Source organism: Pteropus medius, unplaced genomic scaffold (genome assembly GCF_902729225.1).
Source record: "Pteropus medius unplaced genomic scaffold, Ma_sr-lr_union100, whole genome shotgun sequence".
Taxonomy (NCBI): Eukaryota; Metazoa; Chordata; class Mammalia; order Chiroptera; family Pteropodidae; genus Pteropus; species Pteropus medius.
The window spans coordinates 23,830,099-23,850,824 of record NW_024350319.1 but is presented as its reverse complement, the minus strand read 5'-3'; the positions used below and the strand labels follow the sequence as shown (position 1 = coordinate 23,850,824).

The window sequence follows — 20,726 nt, the reverse complement described above, 5'->3', positions numbered from 1 at the left end:
TCCAAAAACGAGGGGGAAAAGAGTTGTTTTATTTGCCTTTAATAGTTTTGTAATTTTTAATGCATTGTGAACAAAACTTCCTGAAAACCTTTTGAAATGCCAATATTTTATCACTGTCATTAGTTTGTCTTTTTTAAATTGAGTGTATCAGCTTTCTTTGTGGAAATATCAGCCTTACTGTTTCTGCTCCCATATTCTTCCTCATCAGTATCTCTTTCTTAATGAGGTAAGCAGAATTACATTTTGTGGAACATTTGAAAACTCTTGAGGTCTTCCCTCTTAGATTCCGTTGACCCGAGTTCATTTTTACTTTGTTCTTCAACAAACTAATAAAAAATATGTTCTTTGAAAACTTAAAGAATAATGTCTGAATGGGCCCAAGATTTTTTTGTTGTTGTTGTTATTTTAAAACTCTAAGATAACATTGTTTCCTGTCCTCAAGGTTCTTGTCACTTCTACTTTACCAACCAATTTTTTCTTCTTTGTCATTATTAAGTTCAGAGTAGCAATTTTCCAAGTTGCTTCCATTATTCTCTGAGAAGTAAAATTGTCAATAGAAATAATCTAGTTACTAAGTATTTTGACAGTCTAGGACACTCCTACTAGTTTAGTGTCTTGAGAGCATATTTTGTAGTAGAAATATTATAGGTGTTATGGATAGAAATATGATGAGTAGCAATATTATGACAGTCAGTTATAGTAGAGCACTATAACTTTTGCTGTATTCTATTTTAAAAAGTTACAGCCCACAGAGCCCTACAAGATCCGGAATCTGTGTTCCTCTTCAACCTCAACTCATACTAATATGCTCACGCACCTTACTTTAGCTATGATCTACTAAAACTAGCTTTTTTCTTCCTTGGGGCATTTATTTATTTATTTTCTTCTGGATGGACGCTGTTTTCCCAACACTCTGAACAGACAGTTTCTTCTTAATTTTTAAGTTTCAGCTTAACATTTACTTTTGTACAACAACCTGTTGTTTATTCCCATATACCACTTATTATAATCTGAAGTTATTATACTTATTTATGTGTTTTGTTTCTTATATTACATCAATTATAAGGTAAATGCTAAGTGGTAGGAAACTTTTGTGTCTTTTCATTATTGTACCCTCATGCATAGTAAATCCTCAATAAATAATCGTTACAAAGATGAATAAAAAATATCTTGAAATGTTGTTCTTTGCAAAAATGAATTCATTAAAAATGAAGTAAATGAAAAAAAGTTAATTGTTGAACCATTCTTTGTTGTACATAATTACTAAACCAAAGTAGCCAATTCCATTGAATAATCTTTACCAATGGTCATAGAGAGGTGATTCTGGTAATAGCAGGCAAAGAAATGCAGGCCATTTAGAACACTTGGAAAAATGGACCAAATATAAAAACAAAGTTGCTTGAAAGCACAGAAAATTAACAAAGTAGTGAAGAATTATGAAGCAAAGATTCAGGAATAGAGAGAAACTCAGATAGGTGGTCTTCACATCTGGGGAAGCAGTTCACTAGGGACATTCGCCAATTCTTAGAAAGGGGTCTCGGAGGATGGGAGCTAAGCAAGCTTTAAATAGCCTTCCAGGAATGTAGGAAAAAACTGATATCCAAAATTTATCAAGAAGAAATGGCATTGGCAAATCTCCCACCTTTAGGTTCCAATTCGAAAGACTGCACCCTAGAATAAGGTTGAACGAGAAGTAGAAAAGCCTTTTAAGGAACCTTGATGTTATCCAAGACAGGACATATTTTTATTAAAAAAAAATATATATATACATACACACATAATATATATATACATAGTATATATACATAATATACATACCTAATATGTATGTACATAATATAAAAATATATATACATAATATGTCATAATATATATACACAATATGTATATACATAATATATATACATAATATAAAAATACATATACATAATATGCATAAATCAAACCACGTTGGTAAGTGGGTGCTCCATGGGACTTTCATTCTCATAATTTTATAATTTTCATAATTTCTGGATCACAAGAATTCAGGTAAAAGACAAGCATTTAATATATAGACTTTGGTCAGATTACATATTAATAATGAATATTGGTATGTTGGTTTGCAACCTCAGGAATTTCTCCAGGTAAAATCTGAGACTGGCCCCTACTCATGGAGGGCGAGGAGAGACCAAAGAAAGAGGCAGGTCACTCCAAGTTGGTAGGTAAGTTGCAGGTTTACTAAGCAAGGGAATTACAAATGAAGCTTGTTTGGGGTAGCTGCAGGAGAAGTAGATCTCTGCACCTTCTCACCTGCCAGAAACTCAAAAGTTTAATTTTGCTGGGTTCAGACATGTACACAGTTTAGATGGTCTCAACAACACATTGCTCTCTCAAGGCTGTGTTCCTGAAGGCAGCTCCCATGGTAGGAACAGTGGGTATAATGGTACATTTCAAGTATAGAAGAGGAGCCTCCCAGAGTCAGTCCAGCTCTTGGTCAGCCACTGCCAATGTCCTACCAGTGACCTTCTCTGACGTGGTAACAATCTCAATGCCTATATTTTATTTCTGTTATTTCATTTATTGCTTACAAAAACACCAAGAACGAGTACTAATATTATCCTCACTTTATAGATGAAGAGATTAATAATTAGAGAGGTCAAGTAATTTTTCCGAGGCTATACATTTAAAGAATGAAAGAGATGGGATTGAAACAAGTATACTATATATGAATCAAGGACATGTTTCAATCACTAGGCAATGTTTTCTTTAATACATTTAAAATTGCTATTATTTTTCCACCTATTGTTTGCTTCTTTTCTTTCACACCTGGCTTCATTAGATAAGTATTTTTTTTAGATTTTACTATTTTTCTTCTATTTTCTTGTAGTTAAAAATCACTTTATTATTTAGTGGTTACGTAGCAGATTACAATATGCAACTTTGACTTATTTAAGTATAATATAAATTAGTACTTTTTACTATATGTCAAACATCCAAAAGACAATAGAACATGTAAATTCTATATACTTTGATTTGTATGGTATTTTTATTTGTCTTTAATTCTTTATAAATTTTAGACAGCACGCAATATTATTATTATTAGTTTATAATGTCAACATTCATTTGGATTTAGTCATATATTTATCCTTCTCATTGTTCTATATTTACTCTCTCTTCCTATGTTTCCATCTGGGATCAATTTGCTTATGTTTAAATAACTTTATTTCTTTTAGGTGGATCTGCTATTGACCAATTCTCTCATGTGTGTATGAAAATATATTTGTTTTGTCTTCATTTTTGGAAGATATTTTTGTTGTCTATAGAGTTCTAGGTTGGCAATTATTTTCTTTCAATACTTAGAATTTATTTAATTTATTTTCATAGCATCCATTGTTTCTGTTTATAATTCAGCTTTTGGTGTTATTATGACTCATTTAAAGTAACTGTGTCTTTTTTTGGATACATGTAAATATTTTCTTTGTCTCTGCCCTTTAGCAGTTTTACCCTGATGTGCTGAGATATGCTTATCATCTTATTGATTCTGCTTGGGATATAAGAGTGCTTGAATATCTGGATCAATGTTTTAGTTTTAGAATATTGTCAACTACTATATATTCAAATGTTGCTTCTGTCCAATTATTTCTCTCTTTTCCTTCATTCATATTAGATCTTTTATAGTGTCTCATATATCTCTTATATTCTTTATTTTTTTATTCCTTTTCCTTTTATGTGTTTCGGTCTTGATATTTTCTACTAATTGGCTGATCTTCCACTTCACTAATCATTCATCAGCTGTGTCTAATGTCCTGGTATACTTATGTAATAATTTCTTAATTTCAGTAATGACATATTTTCTTTCTAGAATTTCTCATGTTGCAACAACTGATATAATAATTAATTCAGACAAAGATTATCAATGGATGCTAAAACAGATGAAATGTTGGGGAGAAGAATTTTCATGTAATCTTAAGGAATCATCACACAGATTGCTTACTAATTACAATAGTCACAATGTCCCTTTATATGAAGAGATTTGGTCATCCGTTTATTACCAAATGACCAACTTAACATCAATAGTAGCACAACTGGCTATTGCAAGTCTTCAGATGTGATGCAATAAAAAAGTAGACTATATCATCCATGCAGTATTCTTTTTAAAAATGTTTAATTGAATCCAATAATGAGGGAAAAATCAGACAAATTCAAAATATGAGACAAATAGCCTGGCCTTTTTGAAGGCATCATGAGAAACAAAGGAAAAGCATCAAGTTCAAGATGAAAAGAGATTAAAGGGACATAAGGAACACACATGCAAGTGTGAACATTGGTTAGATCCTTATGGAGAAAAATTCAATATGAAATGTTTATTGGATATTGTTGAATCACTGTTAATTTTCTTAGGTATTGTGTATATATGGGAAAACATCTTCATTCAGACATACTGAAATATTCAGAGATGAAGTATCAAGTCATCTACAGCTTATTTGCATATGTGTGTGTAGATTCAGAAATCTACACACACATATACATACATGTGTACGTATATGTATATATAATGTTAATGTGTATACATATAAATGTAATTAAATATATGTATTCGATGAGTGTGTTAAGTTCACTAATAATCAAATGAATGTAAAGTAATAAAACAATAATAAAATATTTTTCTCCTATCTCAAAAGAGGATAAATTATGCTTCTTACACACCATTTACTAAGGCAAAAAATGTGAAATACATTTTAGATATCTTTTTCTTATAATATCGAAAGTAAATGTTTGAAATCTAAGGGAATAACTGTTATATATCTTGAAAATGTGAACAACCAGAACATTTGCCAGCTATTCCAGATATTAGAAATGAAATCTTAATGTTTTTATATATTAAATGAGAGCTGCAACTTTTTCTGGAAGTAAAACGTCCAACCCTGTGGAATCTCTTATCTCTTTCAGGGCATATGTGTAGTGGACATGCTGTAATATTATTTAGCAAATTATATTTCCAGCTGTCCTTTATAGGCAGAATTCTTTCATTCTGTTTTTATTGCAAGTATTTTTGCTGTAATCAAATAATTTTGTCTTCATAAGAAGAGATTTAAGATTTTTATTTTGCTAGTCTGAGAATGAGGCTTCTGGGTACTCTTTCTTAATAGATTGTGCAACTTATCAGCCTTGCTTATGCTTTTTTAGTTCAGCAATGACACAAGGATATTTCCATATTGGTTTTTTTTTTTTTTTTTTTGGCTGTGTAATAGATTCTAGCATGATTCCCATGAGTTAGATTTTGTGGAAACATTTTCCTTACTAAGAAAAAATGCATGCGAAATTAACTTTCTTCTAAATCCTGATGGAAGTGATGAAACTGGATGTTTAATGATGTTCCCTTGTGAATTGGAGTCCACATTTCTAAGACTGGGACAAGACTACAGTTATATTTCTAGTTTCTCCTATTGCCTAGAGGGAAAATTCATCCAAGCCAATCCAGGCATTGCTTTCTAATAATTTCTTTTGCATCTGCAATGACAACACAACATATTTCATTCTCTTATAACCCTTGAAGTAAGAACTTTTTCCTTATGTCTAACACAAATCCCTAAATTTACAATTTTACTTGGTATTTTATTAATTGTTCAGATGAGAAATCATGTGAGTTTAAGAAATATTTTTGAATGAATAATAATGCATAAACATTTGGTTTATATTGGACGTTTTCTCTGTTCCCCATATATTGTTGCCATTGCTCAGGGTGTGGGAGTAAAACAATGGGACAATGATGATTGATACAATTGATTAGAGGAAAGTTGAGAGTTCTAGGGCTGAAGATTCTGCTCCATGGTCTCTACTTTTTAAAGCCTGGATCGTAACTTATTTCTTCAATTTATAATTACACCTTCTCCAAATCTATAGGTGAAGGATAAGAAAAAAAAAAAAAGAGGTATATGATCAGATTATAGATAACTTTACTTTTCGTAAAACCACAGATTTAAGGAGGGAGAGAAATAAAGTCATAAGTATTTGCAGTCTCACCATGTGCAATGGAGGGTTCTCTTTTTCTTTTTGACCTTTCCATTGCACATCCTCCATCTCATTAAGAAAAAAGTGACGCCTCTCAGGATTCTAGGTGACTGATGCAGGAGATAACTATGTCGAGACAGTCGCTACGCCACAATGAATCTGAGCAGAAACTTGAATGACATAAAGGGCAATCTAGGAAAAGATCCATGAGAATAGCAATTCAGGCAAAGGAAACAGGAAACAAAATGGTCCCACAGTAGGAACTAGTTTGGTACATTAGTGGATAGAAATAAGACCACTGGGCCTGTACCTTGAAGTTAGGTTGCAACATCATAGGAATCTTTGTAGTTTCCACCATGGTCTGTTGGATCTATTACTTTTGAAGCTCTGAGACTCAATGTGTTGTGTTCAACTCCCCTGGACTGCCATACTGGAGAAATTACATGGAGACATTCTATAGAAAGACCCTGAGACCATGTAAATGGCAAATTCTCACCCGACTCAGCTGATCCAGCCCACAGCCATTTCAGTATTCCCATCTGAGGCCACAGATATCAGGAAAAATGACTCAGGTGAGATGGACAGACACATATTAAGGAACTTGGATTTATCCTAAGTGCAAGAAATAGTCATCGATAGGTAATAAAAAGGTTGGGGCACTTTGAGTATCTTTATTCTCTGAAAGACCTTTTTGGTGGTGGTACGCAGAATAGATTTTTGCCTCAAGATTGTAGGCAGAGAGCTCTTTTAGAGAGCTGCGGATATCTTGCAGGTAAAAGATGTTGACTGCCTGAACAGTTAAAAATGGAAAGAAATAAACAGACTAAAGCATACTTAGGAGAAATAATTTTCTGAACTTGGTAACAGAGTTGATATTGGATATGATAGAAAAAATATTGAGTCATGAATGTTTCCCAAGTTTTTAGCTTGAGCACATCCACTTCAGAAGGATGTTCAAAAGGCTTACTTGGGGATGAGGATACTAGATGGTAAGTTTAATTCTAGGTATTCTGTTTGCTATGACCTTGGGATAATCTATTTATTTTAGCTAGAGTCTTCGATTATGCTTTCTAACTTGCTGCCCTTCTAATTTGGTTCTACTTTTTTTGGTCATTGCCTACAAGGGAACAAGATAATTTAAATGATAAATAGTAAAAAAACAGGAAGTACTATCTTTAGGATTAGGGAGGATTATGTATTGTGAATATTCTCTTGTTTTATATTTTATTAATATATTATATCACCATCACAGCAATGAAATAAAATCAACTAAAAATGATGTTAAGTCTATTTAACTAAATGTAAAATTTTAAATATGGCAATAAAAAGGTTCAGGACATCCAGAGAATACTGGACTTTTTAAGATTATGTTTCTAAATATGGAATTAAAACTGATATATTTTTCCTGACAGAAATTCAAAAAATTATTTTACATCTCTTGGGAACAATTAATTGTGTGTTTCAGTGTGTGGCTTAACATTTTCTTTGGAAGTTTGTTTTGTCATGCTAATCCATACGGAAATTTTAAATTATTTTTCATTCCTGTCCCCAAAATTGTACGATAGTATATGCTAACCCATAGTTCAACTTCTTTAGAAAATAAATTGAAAAGCAGGTTTCCATGGCCTGGTTAAACAAGAAGAATTTCAATAATGTTCGGTTCCGTCTGGTTCCTCTTCAGAACTGCTCCTTTGCCTCGATGTTATTTTTACTTTTTTCTGTTTTGTTGGAAACTTACATACAGTAGCTTTTCAGAAGCCTGCTTTTCCACCTGTCTAGATGTCTTTCTAAATAATAAAGCCAAACTGGTTCACTTAAATCTATCTGCTTTAGTTTTATTACAAGTCTCTTTCAGTTTTCTCGTTCCTTGGGCTCTTAATTTTATTTCCTGGAGAAACCAACCTGATTATTTCCAACCTTTTGCAGAACATTTGTGACTCATGATTTCCATTCTTCTCATGTCTTAAACAAATCTAAACGTGGTTCTTTTAAGAAATCTGCTTTACTTACCTATTTTGATTAGTGCTTTTATCATATGCTGTTTATTAAACGGAAGGAAAAGATCCGACTCTGAGATATGTGGATAACAAGTTTTCCATTCACTAAACAATTGTTATACTTCAAATTTAGTATTTATTTTTGTCATGTCTATTATCTTCTATCTCCTATTCAAATCTACTTTCTATATATATTCAAATCATGGCTCTACCATTTTCTCTCTGATTGGGACACAGACATGGGAATTAAACACCTGTGGGTGTGAATGTTACAAGCTGTCTCTTGCTAGCTGTGTGATATTGGCAAGTTATTTTAAAATTTCAGAGTCTCAGTCTCCTCATCAGTAAAATGCTGGTAAAATCATATGTTGAGAATCAAATGTTAAACCTAAAGCTTTTGGAATGTTATTTTGTCCTCCTTAAGTACTTAAGAAAGTTTGACTACTGCAATAATATTCCTTTTTCCTTAATCACTCTGCAAATCTCTTGCCTTTTATGAACAAAAAGAATATCTCAATACTTGATTGTTAGACTTCTTGCAATGAATAATAAAATACTATATGTAAATGTGGTATCTATAGCTAGTCCTTAATAAATATTAATTCTCTTCCTACCCTACTCTTTCCTAATATATTCTACAGATGCAAAGCTCAGCTAATTTGTCATATTTTTATAAACATTCACTTCAATACAACTTCCTATGGATGTTTCATAACGTGTAAGATGCTTTTTAAAAACACAGATTTCCAACTGCAGAAATTTGTGAAGACCAAATCAACTGAATCAGAAACAGAGGGTGGAGCCTTTTGCATTTTAAAAAGCTTCTCAGGGGAGTCTGATGCACTTCAAACCATAGAACTCTACTCTGGCTGGGAGATCACAAAGACAATGTAAAGAGAGGCAATCTATAAACATATATAATGTAGCAGAGTAAGTCACACACAGGTATAAAATGATTAGCAGTAGAAGGCAGGAAAGTACTAAAAATACAGATTATAAAATTTTAATGAAATGTCTTATGTAGCATCCATGACTTATTGAGGAATAAGAACAATAGAAAGTAAAGTACACTTTATTGATACCTGCTAATAATTTAACTCTTAGAGGTAAAGGTCACCCTAGGAAAAACTCCTGCATATCGTTCCCTTTCTAAGTTATAACGACTTCAAGTAGTGTGGTGTGAATAATGGGCTGCTCCATTTACTAAAGTTATCTGTCATTTATCATCATCTATTTAAATAAATGACTAATATAGAGGGCTGCTGCAGAATTTTTTATAACAAGAAAGCCATTTTCAATTCTTGCTTTAAATGTTTATCAGCCAACATCATCCTATATTCATTGAGAATTTTTCTCTTCCTTCAATCTAAAATGCCCTTTCTCAGCACTTGTGCACTTTAATTTTCTAAGTATACAGTAATGTTAAATTGGCTATATATATATGTTATTATACTAGGTATTAGTCTCTGACTCTTGACAATAAATGCAAATATGCGTTTCTTACAAATCAAATGACCAACTTGTAAAATTAGTAATCCATGAATTCTTCATATGTATATCTATCTTATAATGGTCACAAGTAACTACGTTGGGTAGTATAAGATGTATTGCATAAAATAGGTCATTAAAAGATGGTTAATACATATATTTTTTTAATTAAAATAATTTGAAAAGAGTGCAGACTTATTATAAGGTTTCTAGAGTTTGGGTTCTATTACATCCCTATGGAATATCCTATATTCGAAATAGTTTTGACCTTTGTTCAAGGCAGTATGGAATAACAGATAGAAGTCAGGATTGCCATCAGAGGATATGGGTTACAATCCTGCTTCTACAATTATTAACTGTGATTTGGGGATTAGAGTTTTGTTTTGTTTTTTTCATTTGACAATAAAAGTTACTATCAGTAGATGCCTAAAATGTGGCAGAAACATTCTTAAGTGTTTTATCGGCTTTATGTCATTTAATCCTCATAGTAACATACTTCATCATTCCTATTCTATAGAAGAGGAAATTGAGACTCAAGGAGTTGCGCGATGTTTTTCCAAGTCAGATATCTCGTCAGTGATACTTAGAAGATAAACTCCATTTTACCTGCCTCCAAGGCCTATGGAATTTGGAATTAGTCACATAAAATATTCCCTCTCAAAGAGTCATGAAATAAGGAAAATATATATCATATATTAGTTTTCTTTTAGAATTCACAATACATGATATAAATGATATAAATGTTAGTTATTGTTACACGGGCAGGTAGGTTAGGAATGTAGGGAATGTAGAGGATGCATCAGCTTGTATACCAAACAATTCCAAAGCATGATAGGTTAAATATAGTCTTTTATTTAGCTCATGATTCTGTGGGTCAGTGCATTTGGGCTAGGTTCAGCTGGATAGCTATTCTGAACACATGCACGAGAGCAAGATAGTTGTACTTTTAGGGATTAGCTTGCTGTTATCTAGGAGCAGAGATGAAAAGAGCAGAGATGAAAAGTTTTAGCTGTTGGGGAGCACTTTATTTCTTTTTAAAATCCTTGCTCTATTATGTCCTCTGACTTGTTTCTTAATACTATTTCTTTTGTACCAAGAGGGGTGCCTGTGTGTGTGTGTGTGTGTGTGTGTGTGTGTGTGTGTGAGAGAGAGAGTGGGGGGCAGGAGAGAGAGAGAGAGAGAGAGAGAGAGAGAGAGAGAGAGAGAGAGAGGTTTCATCATCAAGCAAAGCAGCTAAGGCTTGTTCTCTCCAGGGTAGACTTCCAAAAAAGAGAGAAAGCAGAAGCACGCAAGACCTTTTAAAGTCCAGGATTTGAAATTGTATAATATCACTTCACTTTATTCTATTGGCCAAAGCAAGTTACACAGGCAGTAGAGAGTCATGGGCTGGAGAAAGACTTGGTGGGAGGAAGATGCGAAGTCACTTTATAAAGGGTCATATAATAGGGAGGAATGGGAAATTATGGCCTTTTTTAAGCTACTGTAGAGTAATTTTGTCTATAAATATGTTGCTTTTTGAAAGTAAAGAATATTTTTAAAATCTTTATTATACTGGACTTTAAAAGAGTTTTTGTTCAAATGTTAAACTTACAAGTATGTCATTCTGACATTTACAATGTGGCTTCATGAGATCAATCCACATTTCTGGTGGTGATGTAGTGCTAGGTTTCTGTAGCTTTCTGTGATGCTGACTCAAGGATATAAAGGAAGTAGCATTTCACCTGCTTTCCTTCAAGGGGAAATGTCCACAGGGTCTTTTACATCCTTGTTCTACACAGACCAACAAAGAAAACCACAACAGTTTTTTCCTCTTCGGTATTCCATTGCTCTTTCAAAGATTTACTTTCTTTTTTACTTTTGTCTTTTACAGGACCAGCGGAATTAGCTAGAGGGGTTTTCTGTTCTTTCCTATCTTATATAATTAAGGTTGGATATTTGTCTTAGGATCTTCCCCTCTTATATTGACCAGAAAAAACATAAAAGAGACTGTATTTCTTCATTATTTAATCAAATCTCCAGTGATATGTAATCTCATCCTTTTATCTCTCACATTCTTATGTTCCAACTTATCTGGCATGTTCTCTAATTTCACATCTAATCTTCTATGAATCACAAGAAAAGTCTGAATTCTTCTAAAAGATGATCCTCTTGTCAATGTGATTATTTCTAGATAGCTTATATAAGTTTAGACTCAAACTGATTCATTACATCTTTTTCTCATCCCCCCGCCCCTCCATGAATCCTTTGTATTTCTTTCCCCCTTATTTTTGATTTCTCTATAAATCCTTAATAATACAATTTTAATATTATCAAATTGAAGGTTTTTATTATTGGTCCTGCCATCTGTATGAGTTATCTTTCTAGAAGCCTTGTAATTTAATGTGAATATTTCCTCCATTTAAATTAAAAGGAGTAATTTATGTAGCATTTTGCACATAGTAAGATCTCAGTAAATGTTATCTATTATTATAAATGCTTCTGTTACTACACTTACTATATCTAGTTTAAAGCAAATCATATGCCTTTTTCTCCCTATTGAATTTATAACATTAAGCTATATAATGAACCATTTAGACAATATGAGCACGCATATTAGAATTTAAACACAATTTTTCTTTGTAAATTTTCTGGCGATTGAAATGAACTATTATTGTTATTTTTAGAAATGCCTTGGTGATTGATAATAGTGCAAAACTAGAGTCACTCCCTCATTATTTAAGCTTTACATTTTTTTGCATGTGTTCATACAGCAAATTTATATGTTCACAAAGCTGCTCTTTAGGGTATTATTACACATTTACTGTCGTATTGTTAGTAAATTTTTTATAAATGCATATATACCATATTTTCTTGCATTAGTTTCCTAGATATCAATGACCTTTTTAAAATCTTTTAGTTCTTCACTTTAATTATTTACCATCAGAAGAAATAGATGTTTTCTTTAGTGAATGGTTTATATTTAACTCCCCACCTTGCAGTCTTCTATATTGCTCAAACTTTCTTATTAGTAGTTCATAACTCTTACTCTTTTCAGATCATAGTATCAATATCATTTGTTTTGCAAAGAGTTTTCTTCTTATATACAACTTGGTGTTTTACCTACTCTGTGGACTTCAAATCTTTCAAAACATATTTGTGAAATAGGTGCTCCTCCTTCTCTCCCTCACTCTCTCCCTTCCTAAAAATATACACGCAGACACAGAAATACACATTGTATTTGGTGATGAGCTCTGATATGGGTTGAATTGTCGCCTAGCCTCCTTTCTACCGCCTCACTAAAAAAGAAAGATGTTGAAGTGCTAACCTCTAAGACCTTAGAATGTGACCTTATTTGGAGATGGGGTCTTTACAGAGTGCTCGAATTAAAATGAAGTCATTAAGTTGGGCCTTAACCATTATATCTAGTGTTTTTATATAAAGGAGAAATTTGGATGCAGAGACAGTGTGCATAAAGAGAAAATGATGTGAAGAGACACAGAGAAATGATGGTCATCTACAAGCCAAGGAAAGAAGGCTGGAATAGGTCTATTCCTCACAGCCCTTAGAAGGAATCAATCCAGACACCTTAATTTCAAACTTCTAGCCTCTAGAACTGTGAGATCATATATTTCTGCTACAAACAATCCAGTTTGTGGTATTTTGTTATGGCAGCCCCACAAAACTAACACAAGGCACAATACAAATTTAAGAAAAGAAGAAACTGGCTAATTAGATCATTGCTTTGATACTTAGATATCCATACCTCGTCTTTTTCACTTCTGATAAAGAAAACTTAATTTTTACTTGCTAAAGCATTTATGTTCCTAGAATAAACTTTTAAAACTTGTTTTATATAACCATGATGTAGTGCCTGGAGACCCACATTTGACTGAAAAGAGCAACCAGAGCCATGTATAAGACATGAGAAACAAGGCTCACTTGTAACCTGTAAGTAGACCTCTCTTCCATCAGCTGTCATTAAGAAATGCAGTTGGTCTGAGATTCTCTCTCTCTCACTTGTTGGGAGGGGTGGGGCAGCGGGAAGAAAAAGGGTGTGGAGAGTGGGGTGTAAATAAGGCAGGCAGAAGCTCCAGAGGGTGAAGATAAGAGCTTCACCAAAGAAAAATAGATGAACCTGGTTGGTACACATAGCTTCCCCAGACCCACCCACCTACCCACCCTTTCCCGAGCTCTGTGCTCTGACAGTGGCGGTTGATGGCGAGTGGTGTGGAAGGGGCAGCTCCAGCAGCGGCTGCTTTGGGGGGAGAAACAAAATCTGCAGATAGGAATCGGAGCAGGGTGACTTCATCTTCAAGAGGGTGAGCTTTTCTGACCTCTCTGGCTAGCTCCGCTCCAGCCACGACCGGCTTGCGGCGGGGTCGCGAAGCGCCGGCTGGACCCGCCCCGAGCTCCATGGTTTGCCCAGCCCCACGAGATGGTGACTCTGGGCGCCGAGGTTGGCGCCCGGCGAGCCCGCCGCTCGCAGAATGAAGTCAGGGAGCGCGGCCGGCGGCGGGAGGGGACTGTCTCCGCGACCCCAGCTCCCGGAGAAGCCGCCCAACCGCCTGAACACGGAAAAGGCCAACAAGTAGTTTCTCGTTGAAGATGGGCGGCTCGGCTGGGTGTCAGGACCCGGTCCAGCTGTCCGGAAAGCCTCGTCCACGCGGAAACCAAAGCAAAACCACTTTTGTCTCGGTCTTGTTAAGGTATCTGGGGGCGGGAGCGAAAGGGGGTGGTTTGCTGGGAAGGGCATGCTGACCCTGCAAGCGGGCACCCTCCCTCCCCACTCTGTTCCGTGGAGGTGAATTTTTTTTTTTTTTTGAAACCTTGGGGAGAGGTAGTGGGAGACTGGAAACAAGAACGCCGTCAGCCAGGACTTCCAGCTCAGGGATCCAGGGGGTGTGCCTTCAGCAGCTTTTTTCCGGGGCCTCGCCCCTCCTAGAAAGCAACCCCCACCCCCTCATACCCGAGGGGTTTGTTTTTCTTGAAAAAGGGGGGAGGATGGGGTGGGATGCATTTATCACTTTTATTCTCAAAAATGGATCCTAGTTAGTCTTTTCCTTTCTCAAGTAATAATAATAATTAGCAACAACAACAACAACAACGTGAAAAGGAAATCGGATCGGGAAATTGGTCAGAGGTCTCCTTGGTGAAAGGCAACAGCAGGGAGATTTTTTGCTCTGACTTCTGCGTTGTCTTTTGCCTGGTCCGTGAGGGAGAGTAGAGGTGAACCGAGAACGGGTCGCTCAGAGGGCATGCCCTGAGTGCCAGGGAGCAGCGGGCTGTCCGGGGTTGACCGAGGGTACGCGTGTAATGAGGGCTCTCGGCCGAGTTCCGGGGGGCTCTCTCCCAATACCTCCAAGTTGCACAGAGGAGAGAACTCCCTCCTTAAGGGAATTGCCTCCTGGCTAGGAGAGGAGGAGAGAGAGTTTAGGAGAGTGTTAGAAAGATCAGGACAGGGGCAGTGAAATGGGGCGTAGTTGGGGGGAGGGAGAAAGAGGGTTTAGGAAGGAGAGATCAGAGCTTGGGCTAGGGGGGGCGGGGCGAGGAGGATTAGGGGCTGGGAGCAGGTGAGACTAGAGAAAGAACTGAAGGAAGGGAGGGTGAGGGTGAAAAGATGAAGGAGAGGAGATCAGAGCAAAGGGAGAAAGTGTAAGGCAGGGGAGAAGGTGTCATGGAAGGTCAAGGAAGACGTGGACTGCTACCTCCTCGGTTCTCTGGAGACCTGGGAAAGGTGTGAGGCTTTAGGCAGGGACAGACTGTGCTCTGATTCCCCCTGGGAAGGTCGTTTGCCTCTTGCCTATTTGCCAACCCTGCATCTGGGGACTTTTGGGCTGAGAGTGGGGGTAGGGGTCATGGTACAGCTCTGACGATCCAGATCTTTAACTTGGCGCTGTGTTCGCCTCCCTCAGTCATGTCTGAGCCACAGAGATGGGCAAGATCGAGAACAACGAGAGGGTGATCCTCAATGTCGGGGGCACCCGGCATGAAACCTACCGCAGCACCCTCAAGACCCTGCCTGGGACGCGCCTGGCCCTGCTTGCAGCCTCAGAGCCCCAGGGTGACTGCCTGACTGCGGCGGGCGACAAGCCGCAGCCGTCGTCCCCCTCGCTCTCGCCGTCACCGCGACCGCCCCCACTGTCCCCCGGGCCGGGCGGCTGCTTCGAGGGCGGCGCGGGCAACTGCAGTTCCCACGGCGGCGGCGGCGGCGGCGGTGACCACCCCGGGGGCGGCCGCGAGTTCTTCTTCGACCGGCACCCGGGCGTCTTTGCCTATGTGCTTAACTACTACCGCACCGGCAAGCTGCACTGCCCCGCCGACGTGTGCGGGCCGCTGTTCGAGGAAGAGCTGGCTTTCTGGGGCATCGACGAGACCGACGTGGAGCCCTGCTGCTGGATGACCTACAGGCAGCACCGCGACGCCGAAGAGGCACTTGACATCTTCGAGACCCCCGACCTCATCGGCGGCGACCCTGGCGACGACGAGGACCTGGCGGCTAAGAGGTTGGGCATTGAGGACGCCGGGGGCCTGGGGATGCCCGACGGCAAGTCTGGCCGCTGGAGGAGGCTGCAGCCCCGCATGTGGGCCCTCTTCGAGGACCCCTACTCGTCCAGAGCCGCCAGGGTAAGGCCAGAATCGCCCCCTTCCCTGCTGCTCCAACTTCTCCCAACTCCTTCCCCAACTTGCTGTTTTCCATCAAGGGCCTTTGGGGTGGGGGACAGGAGAGAGGGGAGAGGAGAGCAGGGCTCCCTAACGTGAGATTAGAGGCCCATCCAGTGCAAAGTAAACTCAGGGACTCTGGCCCCCATCCTCCCGCCCCTCTTGACCTCCCTCCTGGTCTCAACTCAAACGCAGGTTTACTTTAGCAGATGGGACCTAAAGGACAAATGTCGACTTCTCTCAGCAAGTCTGTGTGGAACCTTGTCCTGAAATTGGTATCTCGCTTCATCTTGATTTTTTTTTCTTTGTTGACTCTTTTGTTCCAACTTTTCCCTTAGCTCCCGTGTCTCTTCGGGCTTTCAAGTCATCATCCTTTGACATTTTCAGTAAGGCCTGACACTCCTTTACATCTGACTCATCCAGAGCAGTGGCTCCAACAAGGGGTCTAATCTGAGGACAGAGGCAGGGGAAATGGAATCTATGGACGTGGCTGGCCTATGGGAAAGGGTGTGTCAAAGGGTTCATTTTATGAAGAAAATCTTCTATATGTTGTTTCGGGCCTGCTCTTTCCAAGGGAGAAAAAATGCTGGGATTACTTGCACCAGTGAGTTGACCAGAGAGCCCACCTGCACATTGAATTTTGGAGGCTGGTGTCTTTTTCACCTTTTTTTTATAGGTTGAAAGTGAATTAGTCACTTTGGTGATTGAAGTTTCATTCGATTTTCTAAATCTGGGTTATTTAGAGTCTAACAAACTGTATTTTACTGTTTAGATTGTGATCCTCATCCTTAATTTTTCTTTTCAGTTTCTAAGCTTGAGTGACAGCTTAAATTTAGTCCTTGATATTCCCAATTGATTCTTCAAAATCCCATGAAGGGAGTATAAAAGTAACCAATAATGGTTTCTCTAGTTTAAAGGAAACAAAAGACATATAAATAACCAAAAATTATGTAGTATGTGAATGATTTTTAATTATATGTGAGAACAGAATACTGTATTTAGTTAAATCTTTAAGATTATACATGTCTGCTTTGCTTCTGAGACCCAGAAAAGATACCCCCTAGGCACAATGAGATTTCTTCTCACAGCTTCACTTTGACTCCATTCTCAGTATTGTCTTTGCTTGTTAGAAGTCTTTACATCTGAGATATTGTGTAGCTGTCTGTCTACTAACTTGTCAGACGATGTGCTTCTGATAGTACTTTAGAAGTCTGAGGGTATATTTTGTTTTCAGTGTGAAATAGAATATGAAGGAGATAATTTAAAGCGTCGCTACCCTACTGGATCCAGTATTTAAATGAATACATAAATTCTAGTATGTCCACATTCTCATATTTGAATATACAGTTCATAACTTCAACTCTGAAATCTTCCTTTTAAGACAATTCTATAAATTTGCCAAGAGTTGGTATTCAAAAAATAAAATCATAAAAACCAAATAACTGCATATTTATTTAAATTAAATCTCAGACTTATGACCATTACAACTGTGGTTTTTTTGGATTCCAACTGAATGCCAGCTCCAGTGCTCTTTCCACTTGGTGGTTAAAAAGATAATCTGAGTTTGTTTTCAGACTCATCATGTGACTTTTTTCGCCCCAGATAATGTGCTATAAAAAAGAATGTTTTATTATCTTTCCTCGTTATAATATAATACATTTTACTGTAGGACAGATTGCATAGCAAAAACTTTAATAAGAAAGTGTTCAGTTTTTATTATTGTTATGGAAATTTATTCAATTGATTATTGGTCAAAGGGCAGACCATTAACTTGAAAATAGTTTTTTAAAAATCTTACTAAGACTTCATTATATCGATATTAAGTATTTGGCCTACAACCATTTTAGATGAGGAAAAACACAGGTTAGAGATTAACACAAGATCAAAGAGCCATTAGCCGCAGAATCAGCAGAGAATCATAGATGTAGAAATGTCTTTAAATTCACCTTGTGAAGATCCTTTATTTTGTAGATGAGGAGAATGAAGACTGCAGATGTTAAGTGATGGCCAAGGTCACACAGCAAGTTAAGAGCAGAGCCAAAATTATGCTGGAGGTCTCATGACATCCTTCCCAGGCCCTTTCTACCACAACCACTGATTGTAACTGACTGGTTTGTGAAATCTCTGTAAATTGTGCTGCTCTTGAGAGTTAATGCAACCTAAGATATTCACTAACATTCTAATTTTGCGAGGTCATCTGTGACTTTTTTAATATATGTATTTCAGGACTTTGGCTGGTAGAATTTTCACCCTGAACCACCCAACATTAGAGTAAAAATATGGGATTGAAATTAACTTCTTTAAACGAACACTGTTTGAACTTCCCATTTTTTGTTGACCTTGATAGGTAATGTTATGCTTTCTTTCAGATTGGCTTATATTTATGGGACTTTTCTTTAGAGAAATCCCTTTTTCAAATTACTGGGTTTACCTAAAAAAAAAAAAAAAAGGTAATCAATCAGAAGTCACCATTTTATTTAAATGTGATTTAGTGCTTTTATATGAACACTTTTAGTTCAAATGGTGGTCTGACAATATTGTCTGACTAGGTTGGTAAATAGAATTCCATTGAAAGATTGCTGAATGAAATTATATTTTGCATGGAAATGATTCTAGGAGACATAAAGCTATTATCAAGTGGTTTGCTTCAACTATGGTCTTACTGCCTGCCATAAGTCTCATTCTTGATAGAAGTTAAGTATTTAACTTTTGTAAACACTCTTTTTTATTAGTTCATCTTTTATTAATATATTTGAACAATTTAACTGTCTGAATTCCTTTTTCAATTTGTTATACCTGTTTCATCATTTTTATCCTAAATTGAGGATATTGGTTCAGTTATATAATAGATGTGCTTTATTTCTAATTTTTATGATCTGAACTGGCAGATTGAAACAACAGTGATAGCAACTGGATAATTAATTGAATTTTACAGCATTATCTTTTTGCCTTTGTTTTGATTGACATTTCACCCTCTATTGTTTTTAATTTATGATGTAAATACATATTTGAGAAGTCTAAATTTTCCTGTTAATTTGATAAATAAGTTTATATTTTATACTTCTGAATTCTTATCCTTAAGAATAGTATTCAAAAATAGAAATTTATAAAATTCAAAAATAAGTTGTCATGGAAACCTGTCGTGGAGAAAATGAGATCAGGAAAGAAAAGGAGAGATTATTCTGTTGATGCCATTGAGTGATATTTACAAATAGTGAAAAGCAAGGATGCGTAGATGTACTGTGAAAATGTTATGCATAGTGGATTTTCAATTGAATATCTAAGTTTTAGAAAGAAATGAAGCTTTTATGTACTTTCCTCTGAAGACATTATATCATAGGTAAGTGGACAAGAACCAGGAAGAAATTCTTTGATAGAACTTCTGGATTTGTTAGAAGTTAAAAAAAATAGTATAAAGGCAAAATATTAGAATCAAAATATTTTAAATAATTTCTTCCCAATATTAAAGAGCTGAAAGCAGTTATAAGTTTCTCTTTCTTCTTTTCACTTATTTTTGGGGGGAGGAGAGAGGCATTTAAATTAGTTTCTGTTTTAGAGTGTGGCTCTTCCTTGGCAACGTGATCTTTGATTACCTGATAGACCATTTTTTCACTTTAAAAGGACGGTTTAGAAAAGAAAACCAAAAGTAGAACTGCCATGGAATCACACTGAAGATGTTGTTTTTTTACTGTGGGTCTAGATCATTTCGTGTATGTTCTCTTTTATCTAGTATACCATTATGTGCAGATCATCTTGTATACATGGATTCTGATAGTGAATCTATCATTTTTTAAATCATGAAAATATTCACTTTAAATTGTTTTATTTCTAGAACTTTAGTCTTTAAAACTACTAAAATTTAAATTTTGTTATCTAGATTTCAATTCAGAATTGCACATATTTAATTTACTCTTTATGGGCCATTTTCTTCTCTTCCTCAAACCACAAAACAAGAAGGAAATGATCTAAGTAATTAGTGGCTAGCTGTAAATGTAACATTTAGTTAAAAAAATGTAATAAGGTGAGAACAATTTGAGTCATATATTAAGATAAAAGAATGTATTTCTTGTTTTATAAGTATTGCCCCAGTTAAAAGAATTAATGGTTAAATATATCTTGTTCATAAAATGTTGTCAATTATTAAAATTTTTAGAACATTTATTTATTCATTGAGTATTGATTATGCAGTCACTCCAGACCAGAAACTGGAAATGCAGGGAGAAGATATAGTTCTTTGCTTTAATAAGTTCAGCACTCAGTTAAAATAAAAAATTTCTTAAAGACATTATCTATTAGAGTTTAAAAAATTCAAAAAAATAAACAATTCTAGTCATATTAAAGATAAGTTTTCCTTAAAAAAAGCTCACATGGAAATATTGCCTGATGCATGCAGGAAACATTCCATTTAGAAATGACGATGTTAAGGTATTATTAGTCTTCATTTTATTATGAAAGTGTTAGACTGTTTCGATCTCGATTGTTCTTATTTCGAAGTGACTTACAGACGTTCTCTTTGCTATATTATTGGAAAATGTGATGAAGGCTATACTTATACAAAACAACTGGATTTGGGGGGATGTGGTCAGGTGTCTTCATGCCTTTCATATCAAT

General features: G+C 36.2%; 1 protein-coding gene across 5 annotated transcripts in view; it reads left to right on the top strand.

Annotated features, from left to right (window-relative positions):
• Nucleotides 1–13,538: 13,538 nt before the first annotated feature.
• KCNC2 (potassium voltage-gated channel subfamily C member 2) overlaps nucleotides 13,539–20,726 on the top strand; it is a 183,658-nt gene continuing 176,470 nt past the window's right edge. For all 5 annotated transcript variants that reach the window (XM_039838862.1, XM_039838861.1, XM_039838864.1 and 2 more), the window contains exons 1-2: nucleotides 13,539–14,161; nucleotides 15,368–16,079. In XM_039838862.1, the coding sequence (XP_039694796.1) occupies nucleotides 15,387–16,079 (693 nt within the window). In that variant the 5' untranslated portion in view covers nucleotides 13,539–14,161; nucleotides 15,368–15,386. The remainder of the gene's footprint in view (nucleotides 14,162–15,367; nucleotides 16,080–20,726) is intronic.